Raw genomic sequence first — 19,313 nt, forward strand, 5'->3', positions numbered from 1 at the left:
TTTGCTGTGGTCTGGAACAACATGGCACACAAACAACTATCTGAAATGCAGCCAATATTACATACAGATAATGTGTCATGAGACATGTAAATAAAGTAAAGTAAGTAAGTAAAGGATATTAACACTAACAAAATAAGAGTCTCACACTGCAAAAGCTGAAATCTAAGTAAGATTAAATATCTCAAATAAGGGGTTGATATTTGCTTATTTTCTGTCTGATAAGATAATTCTTCTCAATAAGCAGATTTTATGTTAGTGTTTTACTTGTTTTAAGTGTTTTGGTCCTAAATGATCTCAGTAAGATATTACAGCTTGTTGCTGAGATTTTATGACCTACACTACCATTCAAAAGTTTGGGGTCACATTGAAATGTCCTTATTTTTGAAGGAAAAGCACTGTACTTTTCAATGAAGATAACTTTAAACTAGTCTTAACTTTAAAGAAATACACTCTATACATTGCTAATGTGGTAAATGACTATTCTAACTGCAAATGTCTGGTTTTTGGTGCAATATCTACATAGGTGTATAGAGGTTCATTTCCAGCAACTATCACTCCAGTGTTCTAATGGTACAATGTGTTTGCTCATTGGCTCAGAAGGCTAATTGATGATTAGAAAACCCTTGTGCAATCATGTTTACACATCTGAAAACAGTTTAGCTCGTTACAGAAGCTACAAAACTGACCTTCCTTTGAGCAGATTGAGTTTCTGGAGCATCACATTTGTGGGGTCAATTAAACACTGAAAATGGCCAGAAAAAGAGAACTTTCATCTGAAACTCGACAGTCTATTCTTGTTCTTAGAAATGAAGGCTATTCCACAAAATTGTTTGGGTGACCCCAAACTTTTGAACGGTAGTGTATATTGAGTAAAACATGCTTGAAACTAGAATATAAACTGTTGCAAAGCTGTGTCATCAACACTCACAAGTATAAAACTACCCTTTTAAAGTAATAATTTCTTATTTCAAGCATGAAAATCAAATCAAAAATCATGTCTTTGACACAATTGTGTCTCATAATTAAAACAGATGACAGCCAAATGGACTTTGCTGTTTTATTTTGAATGAAACAATAGAACATACATACTCCTATAGTAGTACAGTTGGCACAGTACAGTAAACTGACAGTTAATATTTAAACATTTAATATGTGACATTTCTAACAATTGTGAACAGAAAAGGTTCATGCACATTCAGATAAATTCTTCAAAATTACAATAAAACATTTTTTGGCCGGGGGCCGGGCTGTGTGTATGCGCACTAATTGACTGAAAGAGCACACACTTGGCGCGATGATGTCATGTTATCGATGGGAAAATGCATTTTTAGACCATATCATTTGCTTGAGCGGCTAGGAGACCCCGAGAGTAACAAGCGGTTGCCTTGTTGCCTTTTTATTAAGAACAATAAATTAGTTTTTAGTATAAGTTTGCTAGATTCAAGAAATGTAATGCCGAGCGCATACCATTATGTCAAGATAATGACACTAGCATTTACTTCATTTAAGAATATTTTTCAACATATTGAGCAAAAAGGTCTTTTTTTTTTTTCTATCAAGAAAAGTGCACTTGTTATTAGTGAGAATATACTTATTTTAAGGTAGTTTTGGGTTCATTGAGGTTAGCTAATTAGGGACCAAATGTCCCTTTGGGACAGATGACCCTATTGTATTTGTAAGGTTTTATTATTATTATACCGCCGCCTCTTTGAGCTGTAATTTGAACCCCTTAACATGCTTCAAAACTCACCAAACTGGACACACATCAGGACTGGCAAAAATTGGGACCTAATAAAAAAAACAACAACCCCAAAACTCTAAATTGCGCTCTAGTGCCCCCTAGGAAGAAAACACAGACAAAACTGCTCCTAGGAAGAAAACACAGACAAAACTGCCTGTAACTTCCAGTAGAGACATGAAACAAAAACCTCTATGTAGGTCTCACTTAGACCTATATTTCATTCACTGACAACCCCCAGCAAAAATCAACAGGAAGTTTGCAATTCCCCCTTCAAAACAAAAGTTTTGTAAAAACCGGTCACCTTTTTTCAAACATTATCTCCTCAGAGCGCGTTTGTCGTGTCGGCTTCAAACTAGCACAGGAGAGAGATTGAGCCCTTCTGATTAAAAGTTGATGAAAGAGTTTTAATTACTGCTCCGGTTTGGATTTTATGTGCCGTCAAAGTCGGTCCCGTCCATCGCTGCTTGCAGCTTTAATTTTTAGGGCCCGCACGGCCCGTTGTCAAAGGAATCCCAAAGGGAGTCCTTTTGCAATGGGACGAAAGGACCTATTGAATTTGTAAGGTTTTATTATTCTTTATTATTATTATTATTATTCTTCCTCAGCTTTGCGCACTACTTTGCCCCCCTTAACATGCTTCAAAACTCACCAAATCTTACACACACATCAAAAAACGTGTACACAACACTTTAGTCAAAAAACCAAACCCCAAAAATCTAAATTGCGCTCTAGCGCCCCCTAGGGAAAAAAAACAAACAAACTGCATTTAACTCCCACTAGGAAGGTCGTAGAGACATGAAACAAAAACCTCTATGTAGGTCTTACTTGGAGCTAGATTTCATAATTTGACATCCTTCAGCAAAAATCAACAGGAAGTTGGCAATCACCCCTTCAAAACAAAGGTTTCATAAAAACACCCATTTTTGCCTCTTTGAGCTGTAATTTGACCCCCTTAAAATACTTCAAAACTCACCAAACTTTTTGCACACATCAGGACTGGTTTTACTTGTTTTGGAAAGTCTTGACAAGCCAAATTTTCTTGTTCTATTGGCAGATAATTTTGCTTAGTTCAAATAAAATACCCCTAATTTTTGTATTTTGTATTTTTTTCTTGTTTTTGAACACTGACCTTTTGCAGTGTACAGTAAAGCTTTGTGTGCATGCGAGCAAACTAGGCAAAAGTCCGCCCCGTCCTTGTTTGTCCCTCGCTGCCATGGCGAGAATACCAATGAAAGCGACGCATCACCGGCACTGGAGGCGTTGTCATACTTTGCAAATGAGGTGTCAAATGCGCATTTAACATTTGCGAGCGGTTTTGTTCGCCACACAGGACTTTTTTTTTTTCCTGTTACTTTGTGAGCGAGAAATGTAATCCAGCCATGTACTCTACTGCGTGTCTTTGGGCCTCCCGGCCTCTCTGTCTTCTATTGAGGACTGCAGCTAAGTTTACACTAGTTGAAAAGTTTTTCCCCCTTGGGCGCCTTGAGCCTGCCCCAACCCCGAAACCCCCCCCCCCCTCCCGTCCCCCGTCCCCCTTTCCTCTCTCCCGCCGGCCCATGTGGGGCTGAGCTTTCTCCCAGGACAAAAGAGATGAATATATAACGGAATGAACGGGGACGTGGGAGAGAGACAAAAAGGACAGCGGGGCGTTGCAAGTGAGGAGGGGAGGCCTGTCAAAGGGGGCTTCTTGCAGTTTCTGTTTTTTCCACGACTTGCTAACTGGTAACAGACTCCGCGAGGGTGTGGGATGCGTAGCTTTTCCTCCCCTCCTTTTCCCACCTCTCCCCCCTGTCCCCCTCTCTCGCTCCCCCGGCCCTGCAGCACATGGTACGCTCCGCTTAAAGGCTGCATGTCAGCTCGGTCTGCTCGCAAGCGCGTCCACGCCGTCTTCTTCTTCTCCTTCCTCGCACACATGTGAAGGATGCGGTAACAGGTCGACGTCACCCCTCGCCGGGCAGATTCTCCTTTTTTTTGCCCGAAGTTGAACTGAGAGAGAGAGAGAGGGGAGCAGTGTCGCCGTCTTCCGCAACTTTATCACCATGCTGCTCTGTGTGGACCCGCTCCCCAGGGGAAGATCCTCAACATGATGGAGGACAACAAGCAGCTGGCCCAGAGGATCGACGGGGCCATCCGCTCGGCCAGCCAGGAAGTCAGCAACCTGCGCTCCGAGCTGACCGCCACCAACTGCAGACTGGCGGGCCTGGGGGGTGCCGGCGGCCCCCCCGCCTTGGAGAACCACCGGCAGCGCAACCACCTCCTGCACCACCACCACCACCACGCCGACAGCCTCCGCTACCGGGGTGAGTGTCAGCTCTGTGGGAACGTCTTTGCAGATATGCGGGGAATGCCGTTTGGAACCTTCTAGAGCGCGGGAAGGCATTCAGGTTGTTCTTGGACCGGAGCTGCTTTTTGTGTTTTTTTTGGGGGGGCTGCATCCCTCTGGAATCTCTCAAACAGAGAAGTAGAAGCTAACTTCTCTTTAAAGTTGCGTATTGTGTATTCTTCGCTAATTAGCCATACACATTCTACAAGGAACTGCAAAAACCAAACCGCATGTTTTAGTATCGATCCAATACCAAGTAGTGTTGTCCCCATACCAATATTTTGGTACTAAAATTATTTCGATACTTTTCAGTACTTTTCTAAATAAAGGGGACCACAATTTGTTTTATTATTGGCTTTCTTTTAACAAAAAATCTTAGGGTACATTAAACATATGTTTATTATTGCAAGTTTGTCCTTAAATAAAATAGTGAACATACAAGACAACTTGTCTTTTAGTAGTAAGTAAACAAACAAAGGCTCCTAATATAGCTGCTGACATATGCAGTAACATATTGTGTCATTTTCCATTCTATTGTTTTGTCAAAATTATTAAGGACAAGTGGTAGAAAATTAATTAATAATCTACTTGTTCATTTACTGTTAATATCTGCTTACTTTCTCTTTCAACATGTTCTATCTACACTTCTGTTCAAATGTACCGTATTTTCCGCACTATAAGGCGCACCTAAAAACCTCCAATTTCCTCAAAAGCTGACAGTGCGCCTTATAATCCGGTGCGCCTTATATATGGACCAATATTGAGCCACAACAGGTCTCGCAACTACGGTGACTACGCCGTCTTCATTTTCGCGCTTCTTCTTCTACGGGGTGAAAATGAAGTCGGCGGCTGCTTACCGTAGAAGAAGAACTTCTTCTTCTACGGGGGAAAATGAAGTCCCGTAGTTGCGAGACCTAAACTTTATGTAAAGACCCAAAAATGGCGCACTTAAAAACCTCCAATTTCCTCAAAAGCTGACAGTGCGCCTTATAATCCGGTGCGCCTTATATATGGACCAATATTGAGCCACAACAGGTCTCGCAACTACGGTGACTTTGCCGACTTCATTTTCGCACTTCTTCTTCTACGGGTGAAAATGAAGTCGGCGGCTGCTTACCGTAGAAGAAGAACTTCTTCTTCTACGGGAGAAAATGAAGTCCCGTAGTTGCGAGACCTAAACTTTATGTAAAGACCCAAAAATGGCGCACCTAAAAACCTCCAATTTCCTCAAAAGCTGACAGTGCGCCTTATAATCCGGTGCGCCTTATATATGGACCAATATTGAGCCACAACAGGTCTCGCAACTACGGTGACTACGCCGACTTCATTTTCACGCTTCTTCTTCTACGGGGTGAAAATGAAGTCGGCGGCTGCTTACCGTAGAAGAAGAACTTCTTCTTCTACGGGGGAAAATGAAGTCCCGTAGTTGCGAGACCTAAACTTTATGTAAAGACCCAAAAATGGCTCCGATTAAGAGACACGCTTACGACGCAGAGTTTAAACTCAAGGCGATGAGTCACGCGGTAGAACACGGGAATAGAGCAGCAGCGAGAGAATTTAACATTAACGAATCAATGGTGCGCCACGTTAAGAAGACTAAACAGAGTTTCCGAGGGAACAAAGCGAGTTGGCTACAGTTGGAGGACAAACTGGAACAGTGGGTTGTTGAACAGAGAGCAGCAAGTAGAAGTGTCAGTACAATCACTATTTGTTTTGTTGACATTCCCTTTAGCGCAGCTCCATCTAATGGATGCATAACGTAACCCCAGCCTCTACTGTAGTGTCTATTCTATGCGCCTTATAATGCGGTGCGCCTTATATATGAACACAGTTTTAAAATAGGCCATTCATTGAAGGTGCGCCTTATAATCCGGTGCGCCTTATAGTGCGGACAATACGGTGATAATAATTTATTCTTCTGTTGTTTGGATACTTTACATTAGTTTTGGATGATATCACAAATTTAGGTATCAATCCGATACCAAGTAGTTACAGTATCATACATTGGTCATATTCAAAGTCCTCATGTGTCCAGGGACGTATTTCCTGAGTTTATAAAAATGATATAAATTTTTAAAAAAACCGAAAGAAGATGTTGTGATGCCAAAAAATATCGGCGTAATCATAGTAGTATCGCTCCTGTACCGAAACCAAGTAGTTACAGTATCATACATTGGTCATATTCAAAGTCCTCATGTGTACCGGGACATATTTCCTGAGTTTATAAACATAATATAAATTGAAAAAAACGAAATAAGATGTTGTGATGCCAAAAAATATCGACGTAATCATAGTACTACCTGACATCATTACAGTGGATGTCAGGTGTAGATCCACCAATGGCGTTTGTTTACATTGTGACGCCGGTGAGCTACGGTGTGTAGTGAAGCATGTTTAGCTATTCCTCGTCCTGCAGGGATGATACTTGTAAGAAACTTACTTTATTTGTCGCTATGGAGACGAGGATTAGTGATGTAGAAGTAGCTAAAACACTGCCGACTGCGGCTGGACTTTAGCCACTAGTTAGCTAGCCATGTCTTAAAGCACCTCTTCCTGAGGGCGTTTCAGTGTTATAACTTCACCTTAATCGTTAGTTTTTAAGCCAAAATACGTCCGTTCTCCCTTTTCTGTCTACACACTGTGTCTGCTTGTAAGTACTCTGTGATTGTGCGCTGCCGAACATGCTCCTCTGCTCGTAAAACCAACAATGACACGACGTGACGACGACGGTACTTTTCAGAGGCGGTATATGACCGAATATGATTCATTAGTATTGCGGTACTATGCTAATACCGGTTTACCGTACAACCCTACTTCTCTGTAAAGTTGCATATTGTGTATTCCTCGCTAATTAGCCATACACATTCTGCAAGTAACTGTAAAAACCAGACTGCACGTTTTAGTATCGATCCACTACCAAGTAAATATATCGGCAGCATTGCCAATACCGATATCGGTACTTTTTACTTGACATTTTTCACAATCCTCGAATGATTTTGTAGTTTTGCCTAGAAGTCTGTTGATCCCGATAATCATTTTTAGGGATACAAAAAAATCTAAAGCAGGGGTGCCAAACGTACGGCCCGAAGGCTGAAACAGGCCCGCGAGCAGGTTTGAGTTTAAGTATAAAAATTAACCTGAAATTTTTGAATGAAAGAAACTACTGTTCTAAATGTGTCCACTAGATGTCGCAATAGCAATTCTTTGTATCTTTGTAGATGATGCTACATATGTACAAAATAAACCACATGATGTTAGTACATCAGACGAGGAAAATGATCAAACTACATGAATAACATACTGTAATTTGATTTTAATATAATTTTTTTATCTTGATAGATTGAAAATTAACACCAATGAGTTGACTGATGAACATTATTACATAATTTATTCAGGAAATATAAATAACGACAAATAAAGATAGAATACTTTTAACAAACATTATGATTTGTACAATTTAAGAATGTGCTTGTTCTATTTTTGAACAAAGAAAACAATCTGAAGTTGTCTTTATTTTTACGTTATCGCGCCGTGATTTTACCAGTGCGGCCCACTTGGGAGTAGATTTTTCTCCATGTGGCCCCCAATCTAAAATGAGTTTGACATTAGTCAAAGTGTCCTGATCCGGTATTAATTGATATTACAAGCAGTCCTGTAACACGTTTACCTGTGCAAAGCTGGACATCTAAATGTTTTCCAATAAGCACACAAAGTTGGTATTTTCCTGTATTTAGTGAAGTCATTCACAAAAGGTAAACATGGTAGGCTACAGGCTACTCGGAGCTAAACAACAGCTACATTTAAAATAATTATATTTGCATATTACTTATACATATCAGCAGCGTTTTGGAAACTAAGCAGTAACAGTTCTCATCATTCAACTTACTGTATATCGTCATAAACTAAATGTAATGTATTGTTGTGGCCACTAGTTGTCGCCAAAATACCATTACCACTCCACGTCAGCTTAAAGACAGCTTAAAGGGGTCATAATATGATTTATTTTCTACATTTAAAACACTACATCGCATGTAATGGTGGTTCTTTGTTCAAAAGTTTGCATGGATTATGCTTTACAGACCATCTTCAAGCTGTTTTCCGACCGTCTCTTCATGATGGTTTTGTGGGCGGTCTTATTTACGTGCCTCCACTTTGACTGCATCTTCTCCCCGTCAGCTATTTTGTAGTTTTCAGCACTTTTATATGGAGTCTACTGACAGATGTAAGTTCGAACTATGTGCTCATTCGTATTAGAAATGCCAACAGCGGAGGATGCATGTGCATGTTGGAGCACCTGCCGTCAAAACTCTAAAGACCGACTGCACAGTTCCTGTTTTCACAATAAAAGCGCTGCTTCATCCTGCCTGCGCTAACAAAACAAGAGTCTCCGAAAGCTGGCGTGCACAAGCTAGCAAGCTACGGAGTTTGCCGCCAATGTATTTATTAGAGATGTCCGATAATATCAGCCGATATTATCGGCCGATAAATGCTTTAAAATGTAATACTGGAAATTATCGGTATCGTTTTTTTTTTATTATCGGTATCGGGTTTTTTGTTTTTGTTTTTTTAAATTAAATCAACATAAAAAACACAAGATACACTTACAATTAGTGCACCAACCCAAAAACCTCCCTCCCCCATTCACACTCATTCACACAAAAGGGTTGTTTCTTTCTGTTATTAATATTCTGGTTCCTACATTATATATCAATATATATCAATACAGTCTGCAAGGGATACAGTCCGTAAGCACACATGATTGTGCGTGCTGCTGGTCCACTAATAGTACTAACCTTTAACAGTTAATTTGACTCATTTTCATTATTAATAGTTTCTATGTAACTGTTTTTATATTGTTTTACTTTATTTTTTATTCAAGAATTTTTATTTATTTATTTATCTTATTTTATTTAATTAATTTGAAGGGAAAAAAAAGGACCTTATCTTCACCATACCTGATTGTCCAAATTAGGCATAATAATGTGTTAATTCCACGACTGTATATATCGGTATCGGTTAATATCGGTATCGGTAATTAAGAGTTGGACAATATCAGAATATCGGATATCAGCAAAAAAGCCATTATCGGACATCTCTAGTATTTATTGTAAAGTGTATAAAAAGGAGTATGGAAGCTGGACAAATAAGATGCCAAAAACCAACCACTTTCATGTGGTATTAGACAGAAAGGAGGACTTTTTTTCTCCTCCATTAAAAAATGCGGACGTTATCAGCACTACTGTCTGATTCCTATCAATGCAAGTCATCAGAATCAGGTAATACACCAACTTATATTCTTGTCTTCATGAAAGAAAGGAATCTACATGTGTTAAACATGCTTGTATTATCTTTAAACACCTTTAACTTGTTATCAAAAACATCTCTTTCATAAATAAATAAATATAAATGATATATATGAATGAGGTAGATCCCCTCCACTTGGTCAATTGAAAAGTAGCTCGCCTGCAGAAAAAGTGTGACTTTAAGAGGTGTATCTTGACATGGGAATTCATGATGTCAGTGATACCTTTGTAGAGACCATTTTTATTCAAGAGGAGACAAGAGGGCAGTAAAAAAACGTAGTGGGGACATATTCCAGCACCTTGTCGGACACAAGGTGAACTAAGGTTAGCATGTGTGCTTATTTTCGTAACTTTCCCTTACATCTGCAATATTATATATCGGACCTCTTGGAACCAAGTACCGTATTTTCCGGACCATAGGGCGCACCGGATTATAAGGCGCACTGCCGATGAATGGTCTATTGTTGATCTTTTTTTCATATTTAAGGCGTATTATAGGGCGCATTAAAGGAGTCATATTATTATAATAATTTTTTTCTAAATTGAAAACATTTCCTTGTGGTCTACATCAGTGGTCCCCAACCACCGGGCCGCGGACCGGTAGAATAAAATAAATAGATAAAATAAAAATACAAAAAAAAATAAAATTATTTATTTATCAAATCAACATAAAAAACACAATATCTACATTATATATATCAATATAGATCAATACAGTCTGCAGGGATACAGTCCGTAAGCACACATGATTGTATTTCTTTATGAAAAAAAAAATAATAAAATAAGATAAATACATTAAAAACATTTTCTTGAATAAAAAAGAAAGTAAAACAATATAAAAACAGTTGCATAGAAACTAGTAATTAATGAAAATGAGTAAAATTAACTGTTAAAGGTTAGTACTATTAGTGGACCAGCAGCACACACAATCATGTGTGCTTACGGACTGTATCCCTTGCAGACTGTATTGATATATATTGATATATAATGTAGGAACCAGAATATTAATAACAGAAAGAAACAACCCTTTTGTGTGAATGAGGGTAAATGGGGGAGAGAGTTCTTTTGGGTTGGTGCACTAATTGTAAGTGTATCTTGTGTTTTTTATGTTGATTTAATAAAATAAAAAAAAAAAACGATACTGATAATAAAAAAAACGATACCGATAATTTCCGATATTACATTTTAAAGCATTTATCTTTAGTAAGAACTTTACACTACTTTATATTAGAAATGGCAACAGTGGAGGATGAATGTCCCATAACAAGAAAATAGAGCACAAGAAAAGCCTGTCGACTTTGCGCTGTTAACCAGGGGTCTCTGACACACGCACCGGCACGCATCTCTATGTGGAAATTTAATGTTAGTGCAGCCCGCGACTTTTACTTGAACGGCGCTTGATAGCGTCTTTCTTGCCAACCCTCTCAATTTTCCGGGAGACTCCCAAATTTCAGGACGTGCTGGCACTGCTTTTAGCGCCCTCTACAGCCTGCCCAAACAGCGTACCTGCTTGGCCACATGATGAATGCAGCTTTTGCTTGCACACGTAAGTGCCAGCAAGGCATACTTGTTCAACAGCCACACAGCTTACACTGACGGTATTCGTACAAAAACAAATCCCAGCCGAGTCATACCAAAGACTAGAAAAAATGGGACCCATTACCTCCCTGCTTGGCACTCAGCATCAAGGGTTGGAATTGGGGGTTAAATCACCAAAATGATTCCCGGGCGCGGCGCCGCTGCTGCCCACTGCTCCCCAAGGGGATGGGTCAAATGCAGAGGACAAATTTCACCACACCTAGTGTGTGTGTGACAATCATTGGTACTTTAACTTTAACTTTAACTTAACTTTAACACTGTTACGTTACAAATATGCGCCACACTTTGAACCCACACCAAAAAAGAATGACAAACACATTTCTGGAGAACATCTGCACTGTAACACAACATAAACACAACACAACAAATACCCAGAATCCCATGCAGCCCTAACTCTTCCGCTCAACCGACGCACAGAGAGGGGGGGGGGGGGGGGGGTAGTTGATGTGTGGGGGGGTTTGGTGGTAGCGGGGGTGTATAATGTAGACCGGAAGAGTTAGGGCTGCATGGGATTCTGGGTATTTGTTGTGTTGTGTTACGGTGCAGATGTTCTCCAGAAATGTTTTTGTCATTCTTTTTTGGTGTGGGTTCACAGTGTGGCGCATATTTGTAACGTAACAGTGTTAAAGTTGTTTTTGTATGACTACCGTCAGTGTAAGCTGTGTGGCTGTTGAGCAAGTATGCTTTTCTGTCTCCTACGTGTGCAAGTAAAAGCAACATATAACATGTGGCCGGGCTGGCACGCTGTTTGTAAATGCTATAGAGGACAATTAATGCAGTGCCATTAGGGCACGCCCTTGATTAAGTCATTAGAGTGAAAATAGGATAATATTTGCCCTGGGAGATTTCTAGGAGAGGCAGTCTCCTGGGAAAATCGGGGGGGTCGTTAAGTATACTGGGAAAACCGGGAGGGTCGGCAAGTATTCAGCTGAGCCGCATCAGAGTGGTCAAAGAGCCGCATGCGGCTCCGGAGCCGCGGGTTGCCGACCCCTGCCTTATACACACACCATAATAATACTTTTATACAATTATTCAAGCGTTGCTGCTTCATAGCTTACCAAAGTCGTACTAAAATATTTAGATAGATTTTTGAGCGCCTTGTGTTGGTGTTTACTTGAGTCATATTGCAATCATAGTGCTGTCTACACTTATCTCTTATGTTTGACTGCCATCTGCTGGTCACACTTATCATTACACCATGCACCAAATAAAATAGCTTCAAGGTGAGTAAGCTATACCAAACTTATTCCTTACATTAGGCGCACCGGGTTATAAGGCGCACTGTCGAGTTTTGAGGGGAAAAAATGATTTTAAATCTGCCGTATAGTCCGGAAAAGACGGTACTCGACAGATAATAGCTAGGGTTTGGTAATGGAAAAGCATTGATCGCGACTTGTACTATCTTAAGTAGAGTACTGTATTGAGTAGAGTACTATGTCGAGCGCAGTACTACAGGATGTTGACGAGTTCTTGCTGTTGCTCCTGTTGGAATCTCCCATTGAGGTTTTTGCGAGTGTGATGAAGTGATTGAAAAAAGGTGCCTTGTCATGGTTTGCCGATGCGGACTCATCTTGATGAGTACGTTTGCTCCACGCACACACAAGTTGTGCGTTTTTATGTAAGCAATCACAAGGCTCGTAAGTCCTTTGTTTATTAGCGGTGGAATGGGAATCTCTGTTTGAGTGTGTGCAGCTGGCGCTCCTCTCGTCTTGTTGCAGCCGTGCTAAGTGAGAGCTTGACATTCCCACATTCCTGAATGTCAGGGCAGTGATGTCATACTTCCTGTTCCCAGACGCCGGGGCCAGCGGTCAGGTGACCGAAGGAGCCGAATAAAAAGTTCTCCTCCCGGTTTTTTGAAGTGATCACAGGAACACGGCGGCAGGAGACATTTCTGTTTACCTCCTGCGGCCCGCCGTAAGGGGCCCGGCCTTATTTTAAAATGCATAACACTGCAAAAAGAAAACCCGCTGTGCTGTTTAGAGCAGTGTTTTTCAACCTTTTTTGGAGCCAAGGCACATTTTTTTCATTGAAAAAAATCCTGAGGCACACCAAAAGCAGAAATCATTAAAAAAAACGAAACTCAGTAGCTGATATTGACAATATAAAGTCGTTCTCGCAATTGTTGGATATGACTTTAAACCAGGGGTGTCCAAAGTGTGGCACAGGGGGCCATTTGCGGCCCGCAGCTCGTTTTTAATTGCCCCGCGACACCGACAAAATACAATTTCTGCTTAGGAAAAACGGAACCAGCCCAATTTCCCCCCAAAATGGGACCTGAAAACCAAAATTGCTGTTGACCTGTGCTTCTTTTACATGGTGTTTGATGAACATATGTACACATTTCTTGCAAGATAGGGTAAGATTTTGAGTTTGCTAAAGCTAAATATTAATAATAAGTATTGATAAAGACTAATTATAAGATGAATAATTGATTGAACTACATTGTACTAGTTTTATATATGCACTCCGGGATGCAGAGATGGCAGGCAAGTGCAGAAAAGAATGGTTTTGAGTGTGCTAAGTAAGCCTTAACATTGATAAAGAATAGTAATAAGAATAATTGATTCAACTACAGTTTTTTGTTACGTTACGCACTCCGGGATGCAGAGATGGCAGGCAAGTGCAGAACATAAGTCTTCTTTACCAGGGAAAGGCAGGTGCACAAATGGAAAACAGACGTGTGAAGCGCAAAGTTGAGGTAAAAAAGCACAAATAATCCAGTCCCGAAAAAGCATCCTGATTGGCAACCAGGGACAGGTGACGGCGCCTGCGCTCAGCTGGCAAATGGAGGAAAAAAAGGACGTGGAACAAAAAATAAGAGCGCCGCACAGGAAATCATACAAAATAGAAAAAGTCATAATAACTGGCATGTAGGAGGTTTTCGGGTCTTGAATGTACAAAAGAGTACAAAGTGGCCCCTAGAGCCTTCAATTTTTCTGTATGCGGCCCTTGCTGGAAAAAGTTTGGACACCCCTGCTTTAAACCATAACCAAGCATGCATCAATATAGCTCTTGTCTCAAAGTAGGTGTACTGTCACGACCTGTCACATCACACCATGACTTATTTTGAGGTGTTTTCCTGTGTGTAGTGTTTTAGTCCTTGTCTTGCGCTCCTATTTTGGTGTGTTTTTCCTGTTTTGTTGGTATTTTCCTGTTGCAGTTTCATGTCTTCCTTGAGCGCTATTCTCCACACCTGCTTTGTTTTCACAATCCAGACTATTTAAGTTGTGCGGACGCTTTCCTTCTTTGTGGGGACATTGTCGATTGTCATGTCATGTACGTATGTACTTTGTGGACTCCTTCTCCGCTCCACACGCTGTAAGTCTTTGCTGTCGTCCAGCATTTTGTGTTTTGTTTACTTTGCAGCCAGTTCAATTTTAGTTTTGTTTTGCATAGCCATGCCTAAGCTTCAATGCCTTTTCATAGCGGCACTCGCCTTTTGTTCATTTTTGGTTTAAGCATAAGATACCTTTTTACCTGCGCTCTGCCTCCCGCTGTCGTCTGCATGTTGTGATCATGACACGACGTGTTCCCGACATCTACAAAGCAATTAGCTACTTGCTGCCACCTACTGATATGGACGAGTATAACATGGTTACTCTGCCACATTATTTACGGATTATAATTACTTGTGTGCAAAAAATATTTTTAACCCAATTAGTGTGCCGCGGCACAGTGGTTGAAAAACACTGGTTTAGAGCAGTGGTCCCCAACCTTTTTGTAGCTGGGGACCGGTCAACGCTTGAAAATTTGTCCCACGGACTGGGGGGTGGAAATTTTTTTTTTTCATGTGTGCTTACGGACTGTATCCCTGCAGACTGTATTGATCTATATTGATATATAATGTATATATTGTGTTTTTTATGTTGATTTAATTAAAAAAAAAAAAAAAAAAACGTTTTATTTATTTTTAGTTCTTGCGCGGCCCGGTACCAATCGGGGGCTACGGCCCGGAGGTTGGGGTCCCCTGGTTTAGAGGACATCCTGGGCTTTCAGTGATTTGTGTTGGATGGGGCTGGTCCCATCAAATAGAAGAAAATGGCTTCAACATCGGCCTGCATGTTTTATGGGCACAAGAAAAGTGAGTTATTTGTATATGTATATATGTATTTACTTATTGTGGTATTAGTTTCAGGTGCATTTGTAAGATACTGAAAACAACTCGGTGAAAACAAATACATGTGTGCACTGTGCACTATACACTTTTATTTTTTTCTTCAATTTGATCATTTGAGTTTGTATTTTGTACCGTATAATTTTACGATGGTTGCCATTTTTTCTGGCTTGAGCCCCCAAAATGTCTGTCCACCTACCAGCTTTTTTTAAACATTATTTATTGTTTTCCATGCAGAAAACAATGTTGAGTTGAGTTTGTGTTTATTTGGAACATGCATGCATACAACACGATACATCACAATTTCCAGTTCCTCTATTCAACATGTTCGAAAAGGAGTGGGAAGAAGCAGAGCTTATTTAGTCCTACCCCTTTCCCTTTACATAGCAGTTGCTAAAATTTTTGTTCACTTCCTGTTCTCAATTTATTCACAATATACTCCATACGTAATAATGATACAAATAAATAAATAATACTTGGTGAAGTAAGTTATATTTCATATGGTGAGATGAGTAAGTTTATCTAGAAAATGAATGGATGGATGAGATCAATTCAGAATGTTTATCATGGTTCTTCTTCTTTGTCCTTTGTAAACACTTTAAGTTTGAAGAGTTTCTTGAAGTGGATCATATTAGTACATTGTTTGATTTCTTTGCTTAATCCATTCCATAATTTAATTCCACATACTGATATACTGAAGGTTTTAAGTGTTGTACGTGCGTACAAATGTTTTAAATTAAAAAAAATTTCTAAGATTATAGTTCTCCTTTTTTGTTGAGAAGAATTGTTGTATATTGTTGGGTAGCAGATTATAGTTAGCTTTGTGTATAATTTTAGCTATTTGCAAATTTACTATGTCGTGTAATTATAGTATTTTTGATTCAATAAATAAGGGGTTTGTATGTTCTCTATATCCAACATCATGTATTATTCTAACTGATCTTTTTTGTAACACCGTTAATGAATGAAGTGTACATTTGTAGTTATTTCCCCATATTTCTGCACAATAACTCTGATATGGTAACACTAGCAAGCAGTAGAGAATAGAGCAGGGGTCTCAATCTCAATTTACCTGGGGGCCACTGGATGCAGAAACTGGGTGAGGCTGGGCCGCAAGAAAATATTTCTTTAAAAAAATCTAACATGCACTTTTTAATGAATTCACCTTCTTTGAATGGCTTTCCCGCCCTAGCAACCATCTCACTCACCATGTAGCTAGCTTTGACTGCTGCATCGCTCTTTTCGGTTGCTTTCTTGACGAAATCTTGTTGCCTCAGTAGACTGGTTTTAAAATGTGCAACCCGGTTCACTCTCTCATCTCCCTGGTATTTTGCATACTCCTCAGCATGTCTAGTTGTATAATGACGTTTCAAATTGTATTCCTTGTGCACCGCAACTTTCTCTGAGCAAATAAGACACGTCGGGGTGCCCCTGTGCTCAACAAAGGAACATTGCATCTCCCACTTTTCCTGGAATTGTCTTTGCTCATCACTAACCTTTCTCTTCACTGCAGGCTTTGAAAAAGACATGTTTGGGGTTGTGGAATATATTTGTATTTAGCCGACGCACGGAGAATAATGTTATTTCCGCAATGAAAAACGATTGAGAAAAAGACGGCGCGACGACAGGTTGTAGAGGACGCTAAAGGCAGTGCCATCACGGCACGCCCTCAATATTGTCGCGAGCCATATACCACACCGTGATTGGTAGATTCCTTCAGCTCCGCATTACGCATGCACCTCCTGGTACCCTAGCACCTCCAAAACCCTCAAATCTAAACTCCAAACATCTCAGAACAAGCTAGTCAGGTTATTGCTAGACCTCCACCCCAGATCCCACCTCACTCCTACCCACTTCTCTAAAGTGGGCTGGCTCAAGGTGGAGGACAGAGTTAAACAACTTGCACTGAGCCTAGTCTATAAAATCCGCTACACCTCCCTGATACCGAAGTACATGTCAAACTACTTCCTTAACGTAAATGACCGCCATAACCACAACGCCAGGGGGAGCTCCACTAACCACGTTAAACCCAAATTCCGAACTAACAAAGGTCTTAACTCATTCTCTTTCTATGCCACATCAATGTGGAATGCGCTCCCAACAGGTATAAAAGAAAGGGCATCTCTATCCTCCTTCAAAACCGCAATAAAAGTTCACCTCCAGGCAGCTACAACCCTAAACTAACACCCTCCCCGGATTGCTCACAATCAAATGTAAACAATCAAATCAAATACAGATACTTTTTCTTATGCCTTTTGATCTCTCTCTCTCTCTCTCTCTCTCTCTCTCTCTCTCTCTCTCTCTCTCTCTCTCTCTCTCTCTCTCTCTCTCTCTCTCTCTCTATGTCCACTACTTGATGTCCATATCCTAACCCCCCCCTCCACACCCCTGATTGTAAATAATGTAAATAATTCATTGTGATGATCTTGTGTGATGACTGTATTATGATGATAGTATATATGATAGTATATATCTGTATCATGAATCAATTTAAGTGGACCCCGACTTAAACAAGTTGAAAAACTTATTCGGGTGTTACCATTTAGTGGTCAATTGTACGGAATATGTACTTCACTGTGCAACTTACTAATAAAAAGTCTCAATCAATCAATCAATCAGTCTCAATCAATCCGCACACAACGCTGTCAAGCGCCATTCATTTAAAACTTGCGGGCCGCACTAACATAAAATTTTCATATTAAGGTGGGGGCCGCAAAATAACGTCTCCACGGGACGCGTGTCTGAGACCCCTGGTCTAGAACATGTTTTGCTTTATTCATTATTGACGTGTTTCTTGCTACTTTATGTTGTATATGTTTTACATGTGAATGCATATAAATGAGCATTTACTATCCCTTTCACCTTTATTGACTACTCTTGTTGACAAACACTACAGTGAGCGGAAAAGGAGGAAAGGAGCGATTCAATAGTGTTTCTCATCTTCTTTATCAAAGTGCTTGCCCTTGCAACTGTCTTTGGGCCCACGTTAGTCTTTTTGCATCCAGACGCAGTTAAAAAAAAAGCACAGAGACTCTCGTGGTGTAACTCTGCCAGTTAGCAAAGAACTCATCCAATGATGATGTCATAGAGGCGTGGTGGGGCAGGGGAGTCAAGAGCAGATTAACACAGGCACGTTTGGTAATAAAGACCTTAGGAACACTTAGTGTATTAGTAACACGACAAGAGTGAGTCACCACTGTTTGGGATTCTTTGTTTCGGTACTGGAGTCCGTGAAATGATACACAGGCAAACGGACTAGTATGTTCCGTCCATCCATGACTTTGGGCGAGAGTACACCCTAGACTGGTCGCCAGCCCATCGCAGGCTAAATATAGACAATCGTTCAAACTCAATTTTGGACAATTTAGGTTCCCAATTAAAGGCCTACTGAAATGCGATTTTCTTATTCAAACAGGGATAGCAGGTCCATTCTATGTGTCATACTTGATCATTTCGCGATATTGCCATATTTTTGCTGAAAGGATTTAGTAGAGAACATCGACGATAAAGTTTGCAACTTTTGGTCGCTGATAAAAAAAAGCCTTGCCTGTACCGGGAGTAGCAGACGATATGCGCGTGACGTCACCGGTTGTGGAGCTCCTCACATCTGCACATTGTTTACAATCATGGCCACCAGCAGCGAGAGCGATTCGGACCGAGAAAGCGACGATTTCCCCATTAATTGGAGCGAGGATGAAAGATTTGTGGATGAGGAAAGTGAGAGTGAAGGACTAGAGGGCATGCCACAAATGAATCCCGCATAACAAACGCCTCCCCCCTCCCGTCCATATAACCCGCCAATACAACTGAAACACCCGCACAACACACTCAATCCCACAGCCCAAAGTACCGTTAGTCTCCCCAAAGTTCATACAGCACATATATTTCCCCAAAGTCCCCAAAGTTACGTACGTGACATGCACATAGCGGCACGCACGTACGGGCAAGCGATCAAATGTTTGCGTACTCACGGTACCGCGTCTGCACATCCAACTCAAAGTCCTCCTGGTAAGAGTCTCTGTTGTCCCAGTTCTCCACAGGCCAATGGTAAAGCTTGACTGTCATCTTTCGGGAATGTAAACAATGAAACACCGGCTACGTGTTTGTGTTGCTGCAGCCGGCCGCTAATACACCGCTTCCCACCTACAGCTTTCTTCTTTGCTGTCTCCATTGTTCATTGAACAAATTGCAAAAGATTCACCAACACAGATGTCCAGAATACTGTGGAATTTT

The 19,313-nt window shown here is 40.6% G+C and overlaps 1 protein-coding gene across 8 annotated transcripts in view; it reads left to right on the forward strand.

Moving 5' to 3' along the window:
* The window catches only part of kaznb (kazrin, periplakin interacting protein b), a 327,532-nt gene that overhangs the window by 124,134 nt on the left and 184,085 nt on the right, over positions 1 to 19,313 (forward strand). For 4 of the 8 annotated variants that reach the window (XR_009824672.1, XM_062037863.1, XM_062037862.1 and 1 more), the window contains one exon: positions 3,810 to 4,041. The exons of the other annotated variants lie outside the window; for them this stretch is intronic. Coding sequence is in view for 3 of the 4 variants with exons in the window: in XM_062037863.1 (XP_061893847.1) it covers positions 3,810 to 4,041 (232 nt within the window). In the remaining variant the exon portion in view is untranslated. The remainder of the gene's footprint in view (positions 1 to 3,809; positions 4,042 to 19,313) is intronic. 8 annotated transcript variants of the gene reach the window in all.

The sequence above is a fragment of the Entelurus aequoreus genome, linkage group LG26 (genome assembly GCF_033978785.1).
Source record: "Entelurus aequoreus isolate RoL-2023_Sb linkage group LG26, RoL_Eaeq_v1.1, whole genome shotgun sequence".
Lineage (NCBI taxonomy): Eukaryota > Metazoa > Chordata > Actinopteri > Syngnathiformes > Syngnathidae > Entelurus > Entelurus aequoreus.